At 45.5% G+C, this 18,311-nt stretch overlaps 1 protein-coding gene across 6 annotated transcripts in view; it reads left to right on the plus strand.

Annotated features, from left to right (window-relative positions):
- The first annotated feature begins 13 nt into the window (after positions 1-13).
- SZT2 (SZT2 subunit of KICSTOR complex) overlaps positions 14-18,311 on the plus strand; it is a 52,994-nt gene continuing 34,696 nt past the window's right edge. For all 6 annotated transcript variants that reach the window (XM_079313888.1, XM_079313890.1, XM_079313889.1 and 3 more), the window contains exons 1-15: positions 14-61; positions 247-372; positions 528-701; positions 1,046-1,216; positions 2,551-2,682; positions 4,385-4,544; positions 5,012-5,118; positions 5,278-5,488; positions 6,530-6,700; positions 11,696-11,927; positions 12,593-12,722; positions 13,923-14,065; positions 14,688-14,840; positions 15,197-15,311; positions 17,864-18,069. In XM_079313888.1, the coding sequence (XP_079170014.1) occupies positions 32-61; positions 247-372; positions 528-701; positions 1,046-1,216; positions 2,551-2,682; positions 4,385-4,544; positions 5,012-5,118; positions 5,278-5,488; positions 6,530-6,700; positions 11,696-11,927; positions 12,593-12,722; positions 13,923-14,065; positions 14,688-14,840; positions 15,197-15,311; positions 17,864-18,069 (2,261 nt within the window). In that variant the 5' untranslated portion in view covers positions 14-31. The remainder of the gene's footprint in view (positions 62-246; positions 373-527; positions 702-1,045; positions 1,217-2,550; positions 2,683-4,384; positions 4,545-5,011; positions 5,119-5,277; positions 5,489-6,529; positions 6,701-11,695; positions 11,928-12,592; positions 12,723-13,922; positions 14,066-14,687; positions 14,841-15,196; positions 15,312-17,863; positions 18,070-18,311) is intronic.

Raw genomic sequence — 18,311 nt, forward strand, 5'->3', positions numbered from 1 at the left:
AGCGGCACTTCCGGGGCGGGGCCGCGCGGACATGGCGGCGGCCGAGCGGCCCGACGGGGAGGTGGGAGCGGGCCGGGGGAGCGGGGCTGAGCCGGGCCGGGGCGAGAGGCGGGCGCAGGGAACGCGGCCGCCGTGGGGAGCAGTGGGACCGGCATTGCGGGGCCGGAGCAGCCCGGGGTGAGCGGCGGCGCGGGCGCTGTCCGGGGCTGCTCGGGGGTGACCTGGGCCGCTGTGCTCCCGCCGCAGGTGGAGGAGGCAGGGCACGTGTTCCTCCTCATGAAGAAGGACTATCGCATCTCCCGCAACGTGCGGCTCGCCTGGGTCCTCAGCCGCCTGCACCAGGTGATCCGGGCCGTGCCCGAGCCCGAGCTGGTGAGTCGGCGCTCAGGCTGGATGGTGTCACCGCGGCTGGTGCTGCAGCCTCGGCAGCGCCTGCACCCTGCGGAGCACCGAGCCCATTCCTTTCTTGGATCCTTCCTTTGGTGCGACTTGATGTTTTCTCATGTGCCGTTTGCTTGTTCGGGCAGGTCAAGTCCGAAAATGAGCTTGATGTTCTCAGCATCCTGCCGAATGGGTGGCAGCCAGACGAGCCGGTGCAGCCCAGGCCCTACCTCCTGGTCCCCTCCACACGGGTCACCTTCCTGGCCCGGCAGTACCGATTTGTGATTGAGCTTGATCTGAGCCCTTCCACGGGGATTGTGGTAAGAGCAGAAGCTGCCTCTCTCTGGGGTTCTGCGTTAAAACAGAAACCTGTTTCTGTTTGCTGAGAGAAGGTTTATTGCTCTCAATGTCAGTCTGAACTTTTCAAAATGCTCTTGGTTTTCCTGGGGGGTAGCCGTGCTGTGTCCCTGTCTGGAAACTTAATGGCAAATCCTGTTTCTTGCTTAATGTGTGACTTCTGTTTACAGGATTTGCCACTTTAATCCAGGTGTCATTGCAGTAGGATGTTTGCTTCTGAATATTGGCTCTGTGCAGTGGGACAACCAACAATGAGGTTGAAGGTCCTAGGAGATGAAAAAGCTGTTCCCTTTCTCTGTTTCTATAGGATGACTCAACGGGGGAGATAATTTTTGATGAAGTGTTTCATGCCCTTTCCCGATGCTTGGTGGGATTGTTAAGACCCTTTCGTATCCCTGGTTCAGACATTATCTACCAGCCAGAAATCTTTGTCACCATCCAGGTGTATTCCTCCATCATTGGCCTGCAGTCCCACCAGGTAAAGTTCAGGCTCTCCCTTGGCATGGTGTGAGCAGCTCACTGTGCTGTGCAGGAGTCCTGTGAGTGCAAGGAATGGGGGGCAGGTGGCACCTGGGCTCTGCTATCTGTGATGCTGCAGGCTTGTCTCACTAAAACACATGGCCTGGCATTATGCAGAAGTGTGTGTGAGTAACTTCTCCTTTCTGGGCAGGAAGCAGAGGTTTCTCTGGAGAATGCTGCCCTCAGGCATGATCTTAGAATTGGGCCACAGGGAATATTTGCCTCATGTCAAATGTGTGCTTCTTGTTGTTCTTGCTTTGTTGTTTGGGGTTGTTTTTGTTTTTAATTTCTGTTGATTAATTCTTTTTGCCTGTTTTAATTAGCTTGAAGCATTCAAGAAGGGCTTGTATGAGCAAAAGCTTGTTTGCCTGTTCTAGCTCTGTAGCAGTGGTTAATTCAAGTATAATTGCCTCTTCCTACAAACCTGGTTCTTTTTGCACTGGTCTAAATATGCTTCTTGCTGGAGGGAGCAGCCAGCCTCAGTATTGAGATTTTACTTGTGTCAGGGCAGGTCTGTTTAGTAAATTTCAGTCTGGTTTATGGAGCCAATGTTGTTTTTGAAGTTCATCCTCATTCCACCTTGCAGTATTTTCACATAACTTATGTGTTTATGGTGGTGTATTTCATCCCTTTGCTAATAGCAGGAGCAGTGCATGGTAACAGGAGGAGTGTGTTAGTCTGTGCTTGTTCCCTCCCTGCCTAAGCCTTCTGCCAAGGTTTGTGTTATACCTCAGGAGTGTGGCCATTCTGAGGTGCTGCTGGAGTAAATGTAGCAGGAATTTCTCCATTTGCCACTGATGTTTTATGTGTCATTTTGTCCAGCAATCCTGCAGACCATCATGCTGTGCTTCAGTATCTCCCCTATTTACACTGTATTGAGCACTCTGAAGCTGCTACATTTTTCTTCTTTGGACATCTCTAAATTCTCACTTTGTATATGAGACCATGAGTTGTGATTTCTGGGTACAACTGGATAATTATGTTTCTTTTATGGAGGAAAAGGCATATGTGTGTATCACTCATCAAGGAAAGACTCTCTGTGGTAATAATTTATTTCTCGTGTCACTATGAAGTCTTGCTGATATGAAGCTGAGGGAATGTGGAAAACCTGTGCTTACAGACTATCACAGGCAGTTGCTTTTGAGCAGAAACAGAGAGAAGTGGCCTGTGCTGTACCTGTGCTTTGTCAGGGGCATGTTTAACCTTCACAGAACTGTGTTCCTGTGTACCATCTTTGGGGCTTGGTGCCATACAATCTTGACTTGATGGCTGACATGCCTGTCCTTGGGCCAGGTACTGTTCCAGGGCTGTCAGCTGGATGAGACGAAGCGTGAGGCCTTTCTGCACCAAGTTTACACACAGCTCTGTGCCTTTGAAAACAAAGTGGCAGAGATGCTTCAGCAGCAGTATGAACCCAAACCTCAGGTAAGGAGGGCAGAGGTGGTTGGGGTCTCTTGGCTTCCTGAAGATGTGGGAGTGAGGTGGGGTGGCAAGAGGAAAAGCAACATAGGTCTGCAGAATGAGCAGCTGAGGAGTTGGTGAGATAATGTTGTGGGATCCAGTGATGGGACATGAACACTGAGGATGCAGAACCATTCAGTGTTTAGGACTGGTGAGGATGGTTACCTTTCCCAAAGTTAATATGCTGTAAGAAGGCCTGGATGTATTTCATGGGAGAAATGGTAGGATGTGCTTTCTCTCCAAAGAAGATGATGAGAGAGGTGATTATGTCCATATAATTAATCTATAAATAGCTGTGAATATGCCCTTAGCACGTTACATTTCTTGAATGAAAATACTTCCTTGTTGCCATGAAAACTGGCAATGAAGCTGAATAAACAGCCAGTTTTTTCAAGTACTCCTTGAAATCTGTGACAGATGCTGCTTAGTAGCCATGGATATATGTATCAGCAAATTAATGATAGAGTCATCCTAGTATGGTCTGTGTTGGAAAGGACATTTAAAGATCACCTCCCTTAATTTGCTGGCCTTGCTGCTTTTGATCTTGCAGTCTAAGTCATTGCTGGTCTGGCTGAGGTTATTTAATCCTTAGTTAGCATTGGTTATTAGAGTTTGGGAAAAAAGGAAAAAAATCCCAAAATCAGATGACTAAGAGGCTGCTGGTGATGTATTGCAACTGCATATCTGGAGTGCTTGGAATCTCATCTTCTAGCTGAAATTTGTGTGTTTCAATGTTAAAACTGCCAGTCCTGAAACAAAAAGTAGATTGCCAGAAGTAAATACCTTGACTGGTGAGTCAGATGGTGTTTTTGCAGTGCTTTGTATGCATTCCTGCTTGATGCAATATTTCTCTCATGCCAAACTACCCTGTAACTTCTTCCATGCAAATGGAGGATAGAGACGCTCTTGCAGGCCAGAGGGACTGGTGAGTCCTGCCACAGGCTGTGGGGTGGAGGTGGGAGGCCCCAGGGCAAGGGCAGGGACTGAAACTTTTTACACTTTTGAAGTTGCAGTAGCTGTATGATTGTTAACAAGTATCTGAATTTAAGGCATCTGGCAAATTAAAGTGATGGACAGTCAGTATCTTTTGCTCCCAGGCACTGACTGCTCCCATTTGTGCACAGCAGAAGTTGAGTTAGTTTTAGTTCTATTTTCCCAGTTCCAATCATCTGTAGCTTTGTAGGGGGGGGGGTCTCAGCCATTCTCTGCCTTAGCAGTAAAAACAAAGCAATATTTTATTACAGGGTTGAACTGTCGGAGCCTTGTGGGGATTAAGAGACTATGAATACAGTTGGTTTCTCACTCGTGTAATTATACAAATTTCAGGCTTTGCCTAGGGGATGTTTTTCATAGAAGATGCCTACCTGCATTTGTTTTTATCAACACTGCATAATGAGGGCCATTTGAGTTAAATGCATAGGCACTCGACTTTGTCTTTAGCAGTCTCCTTGCCCCCTCTGCTGCAGAGCTTCACAACTGAGACATAGCTACTTCAGCCTCTCCAGTGTTTCTGGGCTGAATGTAGTAGATTAAATAGATGCTGAATAGCTGCAGCTTCTACTAAATGACAGGGGAAGAAAAAGGTACTCACCATCTCTTTAACTGAGAACTGCTTTGCTTCACAGAGGAGTTTTAGTGACCCCAAAGTGTTTTTTAACTTTTCCAGGTGGATTTATCCCCCCTGAGCCAAGAGAGCCCTGGTGATGTGCAGGAGTCATCTGGGAGGAAGGCCAGTGTGTCTGTGGTCACTGCTGACGTTGGCCTGGTCAGCATGGTCCGGCAAGGGATCCTGGCCCTGCAGCTGCTGCCCTCCAACTCCAGCGCAGGTTGGCTGCGTCCTCGGGGTTAAGGTTTGCCTGGTTGTTTGCACAGGGTTGTATTCCTCCTGCCATAAGCTGAGGTTAATTTTGTAAGGGCTGGTGTGTACATGGACCTTTCTGTTAGGGATGAAATTTCAACAGAGACATCTACTCTGCATTCTGGGGGCAAATTGGGGTGGTGGGAATGGGGAGGATCACACAGTGCCAAGTGCTGTGTGTCAGTGTTGGGGAGTGTGAGGCAGTAAAGCTGACTATTGCTCAGGGCCGCCTGGGGTGAAGGGCTGTGCCTTTTCTGTGTGCTGTGCTATACCTAATCAGGATGTTTCCCTGCTCCATAATGCTTTGGAAGTTCTAAACCAGCCTCAGGATTTTCCTTCTGTTTTTGCCCTGCCTAAACTTTGTCTGGTGGATTTACTGGGAGAATGACAGCTGTTTGAGATGGAGGGTGCACTGAGATGCTGCCTTGTTTACAGGTATTATAATAATTACGGATGGTGTGACCAGTGTCCCCGACGTGGCCGTGTGTGAGACTTTACTCAACCAGCTGCGCAGTGGCACTGTGGCCTGCTCCTTTGTGCAGGTGAGCCTGCTGCTACCTGGCAGGTGGATTGGTGGTGGTGGCACTCACCTCCAGAGGAGAAGTGGGGCCTTCTCTGCCTGTTTGGGTCCTTGACTAGCCGTCTGCTTTGTTGTCAGCACTGCTGTTCTCTCTCAGGTGTCTCCTTTATCCATCCCATAGGTGGGCGGTGTCTACTCCTATGATTGCAGCTTTGGCCACGTTCCCAATGTGGAGCTGATGAAATTCATTGCCATGGCCACTTTTGGTGCTTACCTCTCCACGTGTCCTGAGCTGGATCCCCTGAGCCTGGATCTGAATGTGTATCACAAGGCATTTCTACTGTACTCCTTTCTGCGTACCGGAGAGTCCCTGAATCCAGAATATTACTGTGGTGAGGAATGTGCATGTTCTAGTTCCAGCAGAATGGATGTCTTAGAGCACCTTTCTTTGGGATGACTCCCCAGCCTTGGTTATGCTGATACTCTACCTTGTCATGCCTTCTGTAGGCTGTGAGCACAATCAGTCACACAGCCTCACCTGTGAGTCCCCTTCTGATTTCAGGAACTGTGTGGACCAGGGAAAACAAATGTCCCATTTTCCAGCATTCCCCTGGCTCAGCAATCTGCAGTTAGGCCCACTATGTTGGGACTTGGAGGGGGTCAGAAGCTCTTGTCCTCCCTTCTGTGCACACTGGTTAACTTGCAGGTGGAGATGTTTGGAGAGCTTGTCCTAACAGGGCTTGCAGATGGCAGTTTGGATTGAACAGCCGGACCTCTGAGAACTGTCCCAAATGCCTCTCCTGATTGTTCTTATTTTATGACTGTTAGTGACTGAGTATGTGCCAGGAGAGATGAGTTTCACTACTAGTAAGAGATGGAAACACCCTTTCATGTCCCAGTGATATGCTGGTACCATCTGCTCTTCCTGTTTCTTGGCAGCAGAAGCCACATAAACTGGCAAGTTTGAAGAGAGCTGGCTTGGGACTTGGAAGTGTTGAATCCTAAAAAGATCAGCTGTTGGTGGTTTAAGCTCCATGTCCTGATATCTTTTAAAAAACACCTGAGAGCTCAGAGTTTTCCAGGGAAATTGGTAAAGCCCCAAAGCTTGCTGTATGACTGTTGAAACTGATGTGTGGTTTTTGCCTGTGTTGGCTGAATGTGGAATTCCAATGCGTGCCTTTTCACAAAAGCAGTCCGAGAGGAAGCATTGCCTGACACGTCACCCTGTCCCTTTCCCAGGCCTCTTGGCCACACTAATGAACCTGTTTGCTGTATTGCAGAATCAGGAGTGGGTGTAAGTGGTGCCTGAAGGATGTACTGTTCCTCAGGCGAGTGTTCCTGGCAGCTTGTAGGAAGCTCTCGGGGAGGCCTGTTGCGACAGGATGGGGCTCAGGGGGGCTGCTCCCTCACAAAGCCATCTCTGCCATTTGCAGTGTCCCAGCACAGGCTGTTCAATGAGCACCTGGTGTCTGCAAGCAGCAACCCCGCGCTGGCCATGCGGAGGAAGAAGCACACGGAGAAGGAGGTGCACGCTGACCTCGTGAGCATCGTGTCCGTCCGGCTGCGCGAGGGCTACAGCATCCGCGAGGTCAACATCACAAAAGGTGACTGCTGCCCTCAGGGCTGCAGGCTCAGCTGGGGCTTTTTAGAAGAAAGCACAGGTGGTGGTGGTGTGCAGGAAGGAGGCATTTCCCCCAAACTGTGTTTTCATGAATGTAGGGCTGCTCAATATTGTGAAGGTATGCACTTGCTGGGCTCGCCCTCTGTGGTTGTGCCTGGGGAGGGACAGCCAGTGATGCTCTGTACCTTGCAAATGACTCCCCACAGTTGCAGAGAAACTAGTGACAGAACTGGGGTTTGCAGAGTTTTTTTGGGATTTCATGTACCTTTCTGTGTTTTTTCATTCCTTTCTAATTCTTTGCTAGATGCACTCCAGAATACAACATGAAGTTGAGCCCTTTAGTACAACAGACTTCATGCCTCCAAACTACAGTCTTTCAAAGGAAGAAATTGGGCAAAACAAGGCTATTGTTGGGTAAAAATGTTAGATCAGTCAGGACAATAGTAAATTCTAGAAGACCATAAAACCTTCCAGTGATCCTGTTCTCTTACCTGACTCATTAGATATGGCACCTGGAGTGTGAGAACTAGCTGCTGGCTAGGAACCTTGAGGGCTTTGATTATCCTTAGGAGTGCCAGTAAATCCTACCTAAAGTTCCATCTCCAGCTGTGACTAGTGGTAGTAGTTTAACTGAAGGGGAGATGAAAAAATCCATATGCAATCTTATTAGTATACTATAATGTGTTTTATATCAGACAAAGTCTGTGATCTAACTTCAAACCTGGCATGTGATGTTTTCTGTGAATTTACTGTGGTCTGCCTAAAAAAACACATAAATCCCTTCTGCCACTGCTCTGGTTGGAAAACTGTCCCAGAGCTTCATTGCTTTTTCTCTAGCTTCCTTCCTAAACTCCCTGAGACCAAATGAGACCTGTGTGACTATTATCTTTAATTAAGTTTATCCTCCTTCTCTGACTTGCACAGACATATTTAACATCATCTTTCTCCTTGTAACCTACCTTTTGGCAGGTTAATATTAAGCAAGCCAGTATTTCACCTTTCTTTTGTAAGGGCAGGCTTTCTGCTTTGTTTATTCAGGTTAATCGCTCTTTTTTTTTTTTTTTTCCCTGAAGTTGTTTTCTTTTCAGTGTGAGCTCATATTTCTCAAAACAGTTGATAAGAGTGTTGTAAGTTGGTTTTCTCAGTGCCTTGTTAGTGTTAGTATTTCCCTACTTCTGAAGTAAAATACCAGATCTGATACACTGGGAATCATGTGAACTTACTCCATGATTCTATTGCAGAAATCCTTGAGTTTTTCACACACCTTTTCTTTCAGCTGCTGAGTCCTTGGGAGTGTTTTATTGGGTTTTGTTTGTTTAGTGTTCCCCAAATGTGTATCCTTCACATGATAGTACTCTTAAGTTTATCTTGTTCCCTTCACCACCCTGTTCCTCTGTGGTGCCTGGCAATTACAATTCATTTGCCTTGATACCTATTACAAACTGAATGGATCTAAATAACCTTTTTTGGAAGGAAGATTGCTAACAATCATATTAGGCAGGATAGTTCTTTAAGTTGGTCTTATATGAATCTCCCTAATACCTTGTTTTAGGAATTTTCTGTTAAAAATAAATATCTGCTAAGTTTTCCTGATGACACAGCTGTCCTAGTAAACTCTGATTGTTTTCACTAATGTAGATGATGCATGAGATTACTTCCTTAAATCCAGGCAGATTAGATCCATTGCACTCTCCTTGTCTAGGAATGTCTGTGAAAGTGTGACAAGTCCATTCCTGTCCACCCTTAGTGTCTTTTCTTCTTGTGTGCACAAGTTTGCTTACAGCTTGAATGCTGGTGGATAAAAAGCCTTTCTCTTTAATCTGGCAGCAATGCTGAAGTGCTTTTGGTGACTATGTTGTCCTATGTAGAAATGCTAGAAGAGCATTCACCAGGTATGAATTATTCAAAAAGAAATCAGACAAGTTCATGTTGTATCTTTTTTGTACCAAGGTACTCCTTTCTACAAAGGAGTGAATTCCTGCACTCTGGAGGAATGTATTAGAAATATCACCACATGGTACCATGCTCGCTGCATTTTCCTCTAAGTATTTTTTATATTGCTGGCTTTTACTCCTTGGAATGCCAAATGGAATGGTCTCCCATTTTTGCAAGAGCAGAAGAGCAGCTGCTGGGTCAGAGAGACCTGTGGTGAATAGCAATGGGCAGGTGCACAGGGAGGAGTAAGAGCAGGATAAGCACACATGATAAAAATCTCAATTCTCCTTTCCTTTTTTCTTCCTTTGAGCCTTCTCTAGCTCTTCACAGCTCAGGGGCTCCTTGAGTCAGAAATACTTCCTGTGTGTTTTTTAAGAAGTAATTTAAAAAAGAAATGTCAAAGGTATCAAAAACAGAATGTATTTTTGTGCAGCCTTCTGACTAGTAGCAGATAATGTTACTTAATACTTGGGAAAGGATAAATGCTCTGGGGAGTTGCTGAAAAATTTGCTGAACTAAGAGGTTAAAGTAGAATTGAGAAATTATTCAAGTCATTTAGACATTCAGCAGTGCCTTTGCTAAGGAAAAGCATGTTTGGCTAATCAGGGTTCTCTGAGCCATTCTACAGAGAAGTGTATAACAAAGAACAGTTAATTAACCTGGATTGCTAAAACTTGCCAATTAAAGTCTGTAAAGGAGCCAGCTGGCTGTGAAGCAAGAGGAAAAAAGTGCAGTTGTGGACTTTACCAAAGACAAAATGGAATAAAAAGCTAGCTTTGTGCTCAGAGTTGCCTGGAGAGGTTGTTTGTGATATTTATAAGTGCTCTGGTTCCCCTCACTGTTTGATTTTTAAATATTTAGGTATTTAGGGGGCAACTTGGTTAGTTAGGAATGTAGAAGTGCATGTGAAGGGGAAAGGATTGTAAGGTATGGAAGGGAAAGAAGCTATGGGGTCATGGTGTGTAATGGAGCCCAGTTCATTTACTTTCTGGGATGCTGTCAAGGGATCGCCCTCTGTAACAAAAAAAAAAAAAAAAATTCTCACTGACCATTTTGTGTTGAGAGCAGCCTGGAGGACTGTTTTCAAAACATAATCTGCCTCTGTGAATCAGTCCAGCACCAAAACTGGTTGGGCACTAGCTGAGCAGTGAGAATGACAATTCTCTAGTGACAGGAATCAGGAAGACAAAGTGAGCTTTCTGAACAAAACAGAGCTGGACTTTGTGAAGGACATCTAAGTAGAAAAGAATTTATTAGCTATTAACTCATAAAAGAGACTGCTTTGCAGAAAAAAATAAAAAAAGCTAAAGATTCATCTAGATGTAACCTCAAACTAAGTAAATATTTTGCCTGTGTTTTCAGTTTTGCTTGTGTGGGATCATAGGAGTAAAGCCAGGATGACTAATGGAAACAGAGGTGGAAGTCGGAAATATTTTCATTTATGATCTGAGCAAAAATGTCGGAATTTATTTATCATGTTTGCTGTTGATAAAGTAGAAAGGCTTTATCATGAGAACCAAAATACTGTGCAGAAAACCCTGAATGAGCCCTACAACAATAAGAATGAGGTGACAGTATGAAATAAAAAGAGATGAATCTATAAACTCTTGTTTAACCTCTCTGATAAACGTGACAATCTTCATAGGAGAAAACAGAGGGTGCAGTCCTGGCAAGTGCATTTATAGTAATACAAACCATCCATTGTAGAAAGTATTAGTGACCTTAAATAAAGTCCTACTAATCCCCCAGATTAAGTACAGGTAAAATACAGTATACACTATTGATCACCTTTGTTCAAGAAAGGTGAATTCTTAAGGTGCAGGAAGGTCTGGGTATGTTAAGGGGAATTAATATTCTGTCACAGTAACAGCTGAAACTGTGTAAGGATTTCTTAGTACTGCACACTCCTTGTCAATGTTATGGAAATTAAGTTTCTCAGAATAAAAATAATCTAATCAAAAGAACAACCAAGTATGAATTTGGCATGTACTCTGGAAAGTTTCATCTAAACATAGATGGGAGAAGAGTACTTTGAGGGATCTTCCCAGCAGGGACCATGAGAGCAAAGGCTTTAAAGTGGAGCTCAATCAGCCTGTGAAGGGGATGGCATGATGTGCCTATGACAGCAGCAAATGCAGCTCTGTAGGACACAGGGCATCCAGGCTGATGATCTGTTCAGAAGGTTTCCAGCACATCCAATCACTTATCACACAAACCCTGTGGGTCTGGCAAGCTGTAGAGCAGGCTGGACACAGAATAGATGATGGAGCAGTTGAAATCACAGCGTGGCCATGTGTTTCCCTGGGATGTTTCAGTACAAATACACATGCACAGTCAGCAGGAATGGGACAGTTCTCTGCTCTTTTGGCTCAGCAAGGCCTGTTGTCAGGTGTTTCTGTTAATCTTATTAGACAGACTCAAAGGAAAAGATAAAAATTTACAGCTTGAAGAATAGGTGAATATTCATTATTAATGTCTTTATTTTGGGAAGAGAAGGTAAACATGGCGAGAAGCTTTGAAGATTGAAGTCCTAGATTACATGAAATACAGTCTGCACAGGATGAATAGAGATGAACTCAAGAATTAGGCCTCATTTTCCAGGTTGTTTAGATCTGTGCCCTTCAGATGCCTGTGTTTCTGCGATGGGATGGATTAACTCTGCAGTGTGGATGACAAAACTTTATAGTTGAATGGCCTGCTCATCTGTGCAAAACAACAGTTTTCCTGGAAACAAAGACGAGGCTATGAAGAGGAGAGCCCATTGCAAATACCACCTTCTCCTCTGAGTTTCAGTTGCCTTCTCTAATGTATCTAGTACATGTACACTTAAAGAATTGAGAGCTCTTCACCAAGTGCTTCAGTACAATCAAAACCTCCCTCAGTGGGAAAGGACAGAGAGTGACTTCAGCTAAAGCAAACAGTTGTTAGATTATTACTTTGTTCCCCTCAGCAATCACACAATCTCATGGTACTCCTGAATCCCTGGTCAGAGATAAAGCTGAGATGAACCTGAACTTGAACTTGCTCTTCTGCTCCCGTGCAGGTGGGTCTCAGCTGGAGGTGAAACTAGTGCTGCTTTGGAAGCATAACATGAGGATAGAGTACTTAGCTGTGACACCCTGGCCCCTGGACCCATCAAAACGCAGCACTTGGGTGGAAGTGACGATGGAGGGAAGCTATGACATCTTGCATGACATCAGCTGCACCATGAGGAAGCCCATCACCAGCCTGTACCGCACCACCGTCATCCGCCGCTTCTGGAACACCCTGCAGAGGTGAGCTGGACCGTGCCCAGCAGTTCCCAGTGTCACCAAGTAACTCCTTCCTTGCTATGCTAGGATGAGGGTTTTGCAGGTGGCCATCCCAACCCAGGGTTCAAAAGGAATGTGCTCTGAGGAAGGGCATGACTGATAACAAGCTTGCTGTCTAGCCAAGGAAAAGACTCAAATTGGCCTATGATCTAGTTTGTCAGAATGCTTCAGGGTAATGGTATTGCTGCTCCTGAATCCAGATCCTGGGATGCAAACCTTACCTCTGACTGCCATCCCATGGAGGTGATGTGTTCTTATAGCACACTCATGCAGCTGTGCTGAATGGTCACACTGGGAGCAGCAAACACATCACCCGTGTCTCTGGGGCTGAAGTGCTTGTGGGTCACTGCTGTTTCCTGGACAGAGTGACTGTTACTCCCAGCTATTTGGCAGATTGCTCTTCTAGCACTTCATTTCCAACTCTGATCATCCTCTATATGTATGAGGCTTCTACACTGGAGTCTCTTTAACACACACTTTGCACTTGGACATGGAATCTCAGCATTCCTCAAAAACTCTATTGTGTAGATGGCCTCCCAGGACACAGGGAGTGCTGTGTGTGCAAGCACAAGGGGGGCAGCAAGGGGGAGAGCTTGGGCTTCTATAGCTAACTTCCTCTTCTTTTCCAGCATCAACCAAACAGATCAGATGTTGGTACATCTGCAGTCTTTTGACACAGTCCCAGAACACTTTACCATTCCTGAGAGCACCAAGAACGGAGTGCCCCTCTTCTACATCCCCCCAGGCTCCACCACTCCGGTATGTTCCCTCTCTCTCTGTTTAACATGGGACAGTTGTCTCCCCGTCCTAGTTTTGTACTCTGGCTTCATCTCTTGCTCCTCTTGTCTTCATCTTATCTTGTTCAGTCAGAGAGTTCAGGTGTGGTGCAGTGAGCATACCATGCCATACATTTGCCCCTCTGGGACATTGCCCTATGTCTTAAATGTTGCAGCTACACCTCTAAGCCCAACAGCAAGTGTTCTGAGTGTGCTGTGAAATCTTCTCCTGTAGTGCTGTGATATGTGAGGCTGACATGCTTGCTTTTGCTATGCTTTCTCTGTGGATACCCCATAGGCATGGAGTTGCTGCTGGCAGTGCACTAGTGCCCTGGAGATGTAGCTCAGTGCTGTCAGGTGAAGATACACGATGTACTGAATAGTTGTTTAATGGGCTCATTGCTCTGAGCACTCATGTGGAAGATGCAAGAGAGATACTTGTCATCTGCACAGCAGAAGCTAAGCAAAATATGAGCTAATAGTTTCCACTGCAAAATTCAAACTCATTGAAACTCACTAAGCAGAAGAGCCAGCATACTATCTGTTCCCTGCTGCCAATGTCCTTGGCATAGATGGAAGAGAACTAGCTGATCTTAAAGCTAGCTTTAACTTTAGAGAAATACCCGTTTTATTTTATTGTTTAAGCTTTTCTTTACGTTTGCCTAGTACATTTTCCCTGTGTAGAGCTATGTATCCCACAGTGTATCTGAAGCATCCCATCTTATGGCTAACCACCACTGTATTTCTGTGTCAGCAGAGTTGCTATAGTTGGTGGAATCAATGTCACCATACAAACCTATTAGAGTTGCCCAATGCCACCCATTCTGGCACCCTGTTTGCCTAAGCACTTTCAGATGAGTAATCTCAATGTTTAATTACTTTGCTGACACAAGCCATATATCCCCCTCTCAATCAGGAGGCACACCATTACATATGCCATCTTTTTCATGGTTGATTTACTTGATGCTAAGTAGTTAAATTCCTAATTAACTTGACATTTCAGCAGCCTAATTTATTTTTGCTTATGCTGTACTGCCTGTTTCAATGTGAACACACTTATTTTGTTCAGAGGAAATTACCCAAAGCCAGGGATGTGGCCTGCAACAGCTCAGCTGCTAGAGGAATTATTGCTCTCTCTGGGTTGAGAATTTTCATGCTGAATATTGTCCCATCATTTTCTCAGGTATTATCTCTGCAGCACAGTGGGTCTGACTCAAGCCATTCCCAGTTTGCCTCCTACTGGAAGCCTATCCTTTCCATGGATGCCAACTTCTGGCAGAGGTGGCTGCACATGCATCGTATAGTCGTCCTTCTGGAGCATGACACGTATGTGATGGGCAGAGCTGAGCTCTTGTGCACACTGGGGGCCAGCCTGGGAAAGCAGGGTGTCCAGCTCAGCCCAGCTGAGGATTGCAGCTCTTCTGCAGGTGCCTATGGCCAAGGGAAGGGTTTCACTAGTGGGGCCTGATGGATGCTGAAGGTTTGTTTATCTGAGAGAGACAGTAGGTTGGGAAGTCATCTTTGATTGGAAGGATAAATTGTTTCTCAAGTCCCTCTTGGATTCTGATTGCAGGGGCAGTGGGACCATTCTTTTGAGAGGTAACCCACACGTTTTTTCTTGCTGCTGGAAAATCTCTTTCCCAAAAGCATTGCTTTCCTGAGGCTGGTCCTAGTTGCAGAGTAATGTGAATAACAGTTATATTACATTACATATTGCATGGAGGGAGATAGGATACAAGGGATGTGCTCTCTGTGGTGTGGAAGTTCCAGTGCACTCAGGAGTGTGGCTCTCCCTGTGCTTAGGGGAGATGCTTGTTCATTGGCTGCCATGGAGGAAAAAAGCCTGATGGACCAGTCAGAGTAGGATGGATATAGAAAGCCTCTGTGGGTTTTGGGGAAGAAAGAAGAGGAACTGCAGCTGTGAATGGCTTTCTGTCCCACCCTGCAGGCCTGTGCCCAAGCACCTGCACACGCCGGGCAACAACGGTCGCTACAGCACCATCCAGTGCCGCATCTCGCACTCGGCGCTGACCTCCCTGCTGCGCGACTGGAGCAGCTTCGTGCTGGTGGAGGGCTACTCCTACGTCAAGCTGATCCACGGGTGAGCGGCTCTGAAGCCTCACCGTGTGAGGAACTGGGCGTGTGGCCAGCCCCGGGATCTGGTTAGACCTGTAAATGGCTGTGGGCCTGCAGCAGATTTCTACAGGAGAGGATGAGAGCTAGACAAGGGCATATGAAATCCTGCAGTTTCTGAACTGTTCCATTGTGTTCCAGGTGCAGCCTGGAGGGAGAGGGGAGCTGGCTGAGGGTTTCTGCATGCTAGTACTGATATGTGTTACTGTGAAATTGTAACTGTTGGCTGTTGGGCTCTGTGGAGCAGAGCCTCTGCTTAGTCTGGCATGGCAGAGCAGCAAGATCCATGGCCATTTCAGCCTTGTCCTAATCCCTCCTCCACAGGTCTGATGATGTCACCCCTTCCTCATTCTATGTGGTACGAATCATCTCCAAGGCTCCCTGCATGGTTCTCCGGCTGGGGTTTCCCATTGGCACACCTGCACAGGCCAGGAACAAGGTGAGAGCTGACTGGCTGCTTTGTAGGGTAGGAGCAGAGCAAGAAGTTCTGAATGTGGAAGTGGTGGATAGATCACAGGCAACACTGTGGGCAGCAACTGTAGTAGTTACTGTAAGTAACTAAGGAACTACTATGGTAAGGCTTAGTGGGTTTGAAACAGAAAGGGTCATTTGGGACAAACTTTCTTTGTTAAGTTCATGAAAGATTTAAACCCAGACTCCAAAATCAATAGAATAGAATAGGTGGTCACATGGCTGTTTTTCCCACTGCTTAATTCAATTGTGAGACTTGAAATGGCTCGAAGGTTATCTAGTCTATCCTTCTGACCAAAGCACAATCAATACCATCTGTAAAGAACAGCAGATGCTTGTCTGACTCATCTGTAAAGACCTCTGTGATAGATGTACTGCATGTTTCCTGGGCTATCTCTTCCAGTACATGTATATTGAATCTCTTGGGCAGGAAGGAAGTTAATAGTTGAAATGCAAACAATGCCCCACATAGGCAGTACAGGGAGAGAAAAAAATTAGTGCCTATGAAATATTTTCAGGATAAAAGTCTGTCAGGTAAACTTTTAATAACCTTTTTGTATCAAAAGAAATGAGCTGCCCTAGTCAAATGCAGAAGGTGGAGTTGCTGTGTGGACTGATTCTCCAGTTATAATGGCTGAGACAAGTCTAAGTGTTCCTAGGTAAAGCATGAGAAAGATGCCCTGCTATTAAACTGTGTGAACTTTTTAATATAAACAAGAAGTTTATCATTAAATCTAGATCTTTTATCTTCATGAAAGACATTTTTGGTTTGTCTAGCTTAGCTTAAGTGTTAGAGACTAGTCTGAGGAGAAGCTAGCAAACATGGGAAGGACCATCTCTTTCTGAGATAATGAACCCAGATAACACTAAATGTTCTGGCACTCTGGCAGAGCTGCCCTTTCATAACTTTAGGGGATCCAGGACTTGGGCACTGGTTGCTGGCTCAACATGTGGGTTTGGTAATGCCAAGTGACAGGTTTTTTTGAAGGAGTTCCTCTGGCAGGTGCAAATTAATATCTCTTTCATGAAGGTGTGAGACAGGCACCATACCCTGCAGCTGTGGGCAAGCTCCAGATCATTGCAGCAGGAGCTGTATGTAGGTCATAAATTGTATCATCCACAATACTTTTTTTTTTTTTTGTCTGCCATAGAGCTGATTAACTACTCAGTGTGGAGGATGGCAGTAGAACTTAGCCTGCTTTGTTTAAAGGAGAGGGGGTTTTGTACTGAGCAGCTCAAATTTCCCATGCTGAAGGGAAGGAAAGCACCTTGTACAGTTGACTTTCAGAAAGCTTTTTGGTGAGACTTATAGGGCACAACTGTAGAACTGGAGAAATGGGGTGTCATAAAACAGAAACTGCCTTGGGGAGCAAAGCAAGGAGATTGAAAAAATGCTCTGTTTCATCACAGCAGAAGCTGTTTGTGATTTTTTTCCCAATCTTTTTTCTAGTCAAAGGTTAGGGCACTCATTTGCAGGAAGATAACATGTGCTGAGCTGAGGAAATGTGCAGCTGGCCCAAAGCTATTTCAACCTCTGTGCTTTGGTGACACCTAAGCAGCACGGTGGTGGCTGGAAGCCAGCATGGATAACTGCAAAACAGTGGGATTTGGGAGTTTAAAGACCATTAGTGGTTCTGTGATACCAATATGAAGCCATGAGGGGGACCCAAGTGGCAGCAAAATGCAGGAAAAAGCTCTTGTTTAACATTTGGATTTGGGGACATTCCTTTCCTTGAAAAAGACATAGTAATGATGGGAAAAGTTACTGAAATAATTAGTGTTGAGGAAGATGGAGAGCTGCTGTTCTTCTGTTTGCCTACAATGGTAATAAAAATTGAAAAAGGTTGAACAAAGATCATGCAAAGAAACCTAACCATAGAAATTTCAAAGAAAACAGTGGGCTATTGTGGGAATCAAATGCTGGCGTGGGTAGAACATACTCAGAGCTACTAAAAGCTAAAAAGAGTAATCAAGAATTCATTGTGAAACTGTCTGGGAAAAAATTAACCTAAAATATAACCCAAGCTCCTGAAACCTTTTGCCATAGAGGTTTACAAATGAATGTGATAGTGGGGGAATACATGAGACAGAGCCAGACTGTTCCCACAGCTGATAGGGACTAGTTTACATTTGCTGTGGGCTGTTGAGGAGAGGAGGAGGAGGGAAGAATTAGGGTGGGTGCTCGGACTGTTTCTGTGGAGGAGCTGGCATGCAATTAATTTGTTTTTAATCTGAGTTTTGGAAGGCAACATCTTCAGCCTTGAAATAGCCTTTGGAGTTTTCTTAACTTTCCTTTTGCTTTTAAAAATACTTGAAATAGGGACCAAAGAACCTTGTGTCATCTTGATCTTGGTCTTGCTAGTGCCTCGAAAGTAAAATGACCTTTAGCTCCTGCTCTTCTGTTTATTCAAGGAGTGTTCTGTTCCTTTTGGTCAACTTCTTTTTCTAGGCACTTATTTTGAGTAGTTTATGTCTCCAGACCAAGCTGGTCATGTTTTCCTTTTGCTTTTGCCATGACAGATAGTGGAAGAGTTACGGGACCGAATCTTGCAGCTGCGCTTTCCCCACAGAGTCCAGAGCAAAGAAGCAACTCCAAAAGCAAAGAGGAAAATGTTGGGCAGTAGTTCTCCTTCCAAATCCCCACCTGTGCCTGGGGCCCAGTCAGCCCTCTCAGACAGACCCTGCCTTGTTGTGCTGCACAAACCCTTGGAGAAGCTGCTTATCAGGTAGGGATGGAGGACCAGGCTGTCAGCACAGCCCCCTTGCCCTGTGAAATGGGGAAGAGGAGGATCTGTGGATGGTGCTGTCAGTTGTAGGATGAGAGTGCTGTGAATGAAACTGGTGCTTGTTGGGATGGGTTTGTTTTGCATGGCTATGAGCTGCAGCAGAGATTTTTGGTGGACAGACAGATTTGTCACTCCTAATGAAATACAGTGTAGAAGTAAATTTAGTTACTGCTGTCTGAGCA

This window comes from Erithacus rubecula (assembly GCF_903797595.1).
Source record: "Erithacus rubecula genome assembly, chromosome: 10".
In the NCBI taxonomy this organism is placed as follows: Eukaryota; Metazoa; Chordata; class Aves; order Passeriformes; family Muscicapidae; genus Erithacus; species Erithacus rubecula.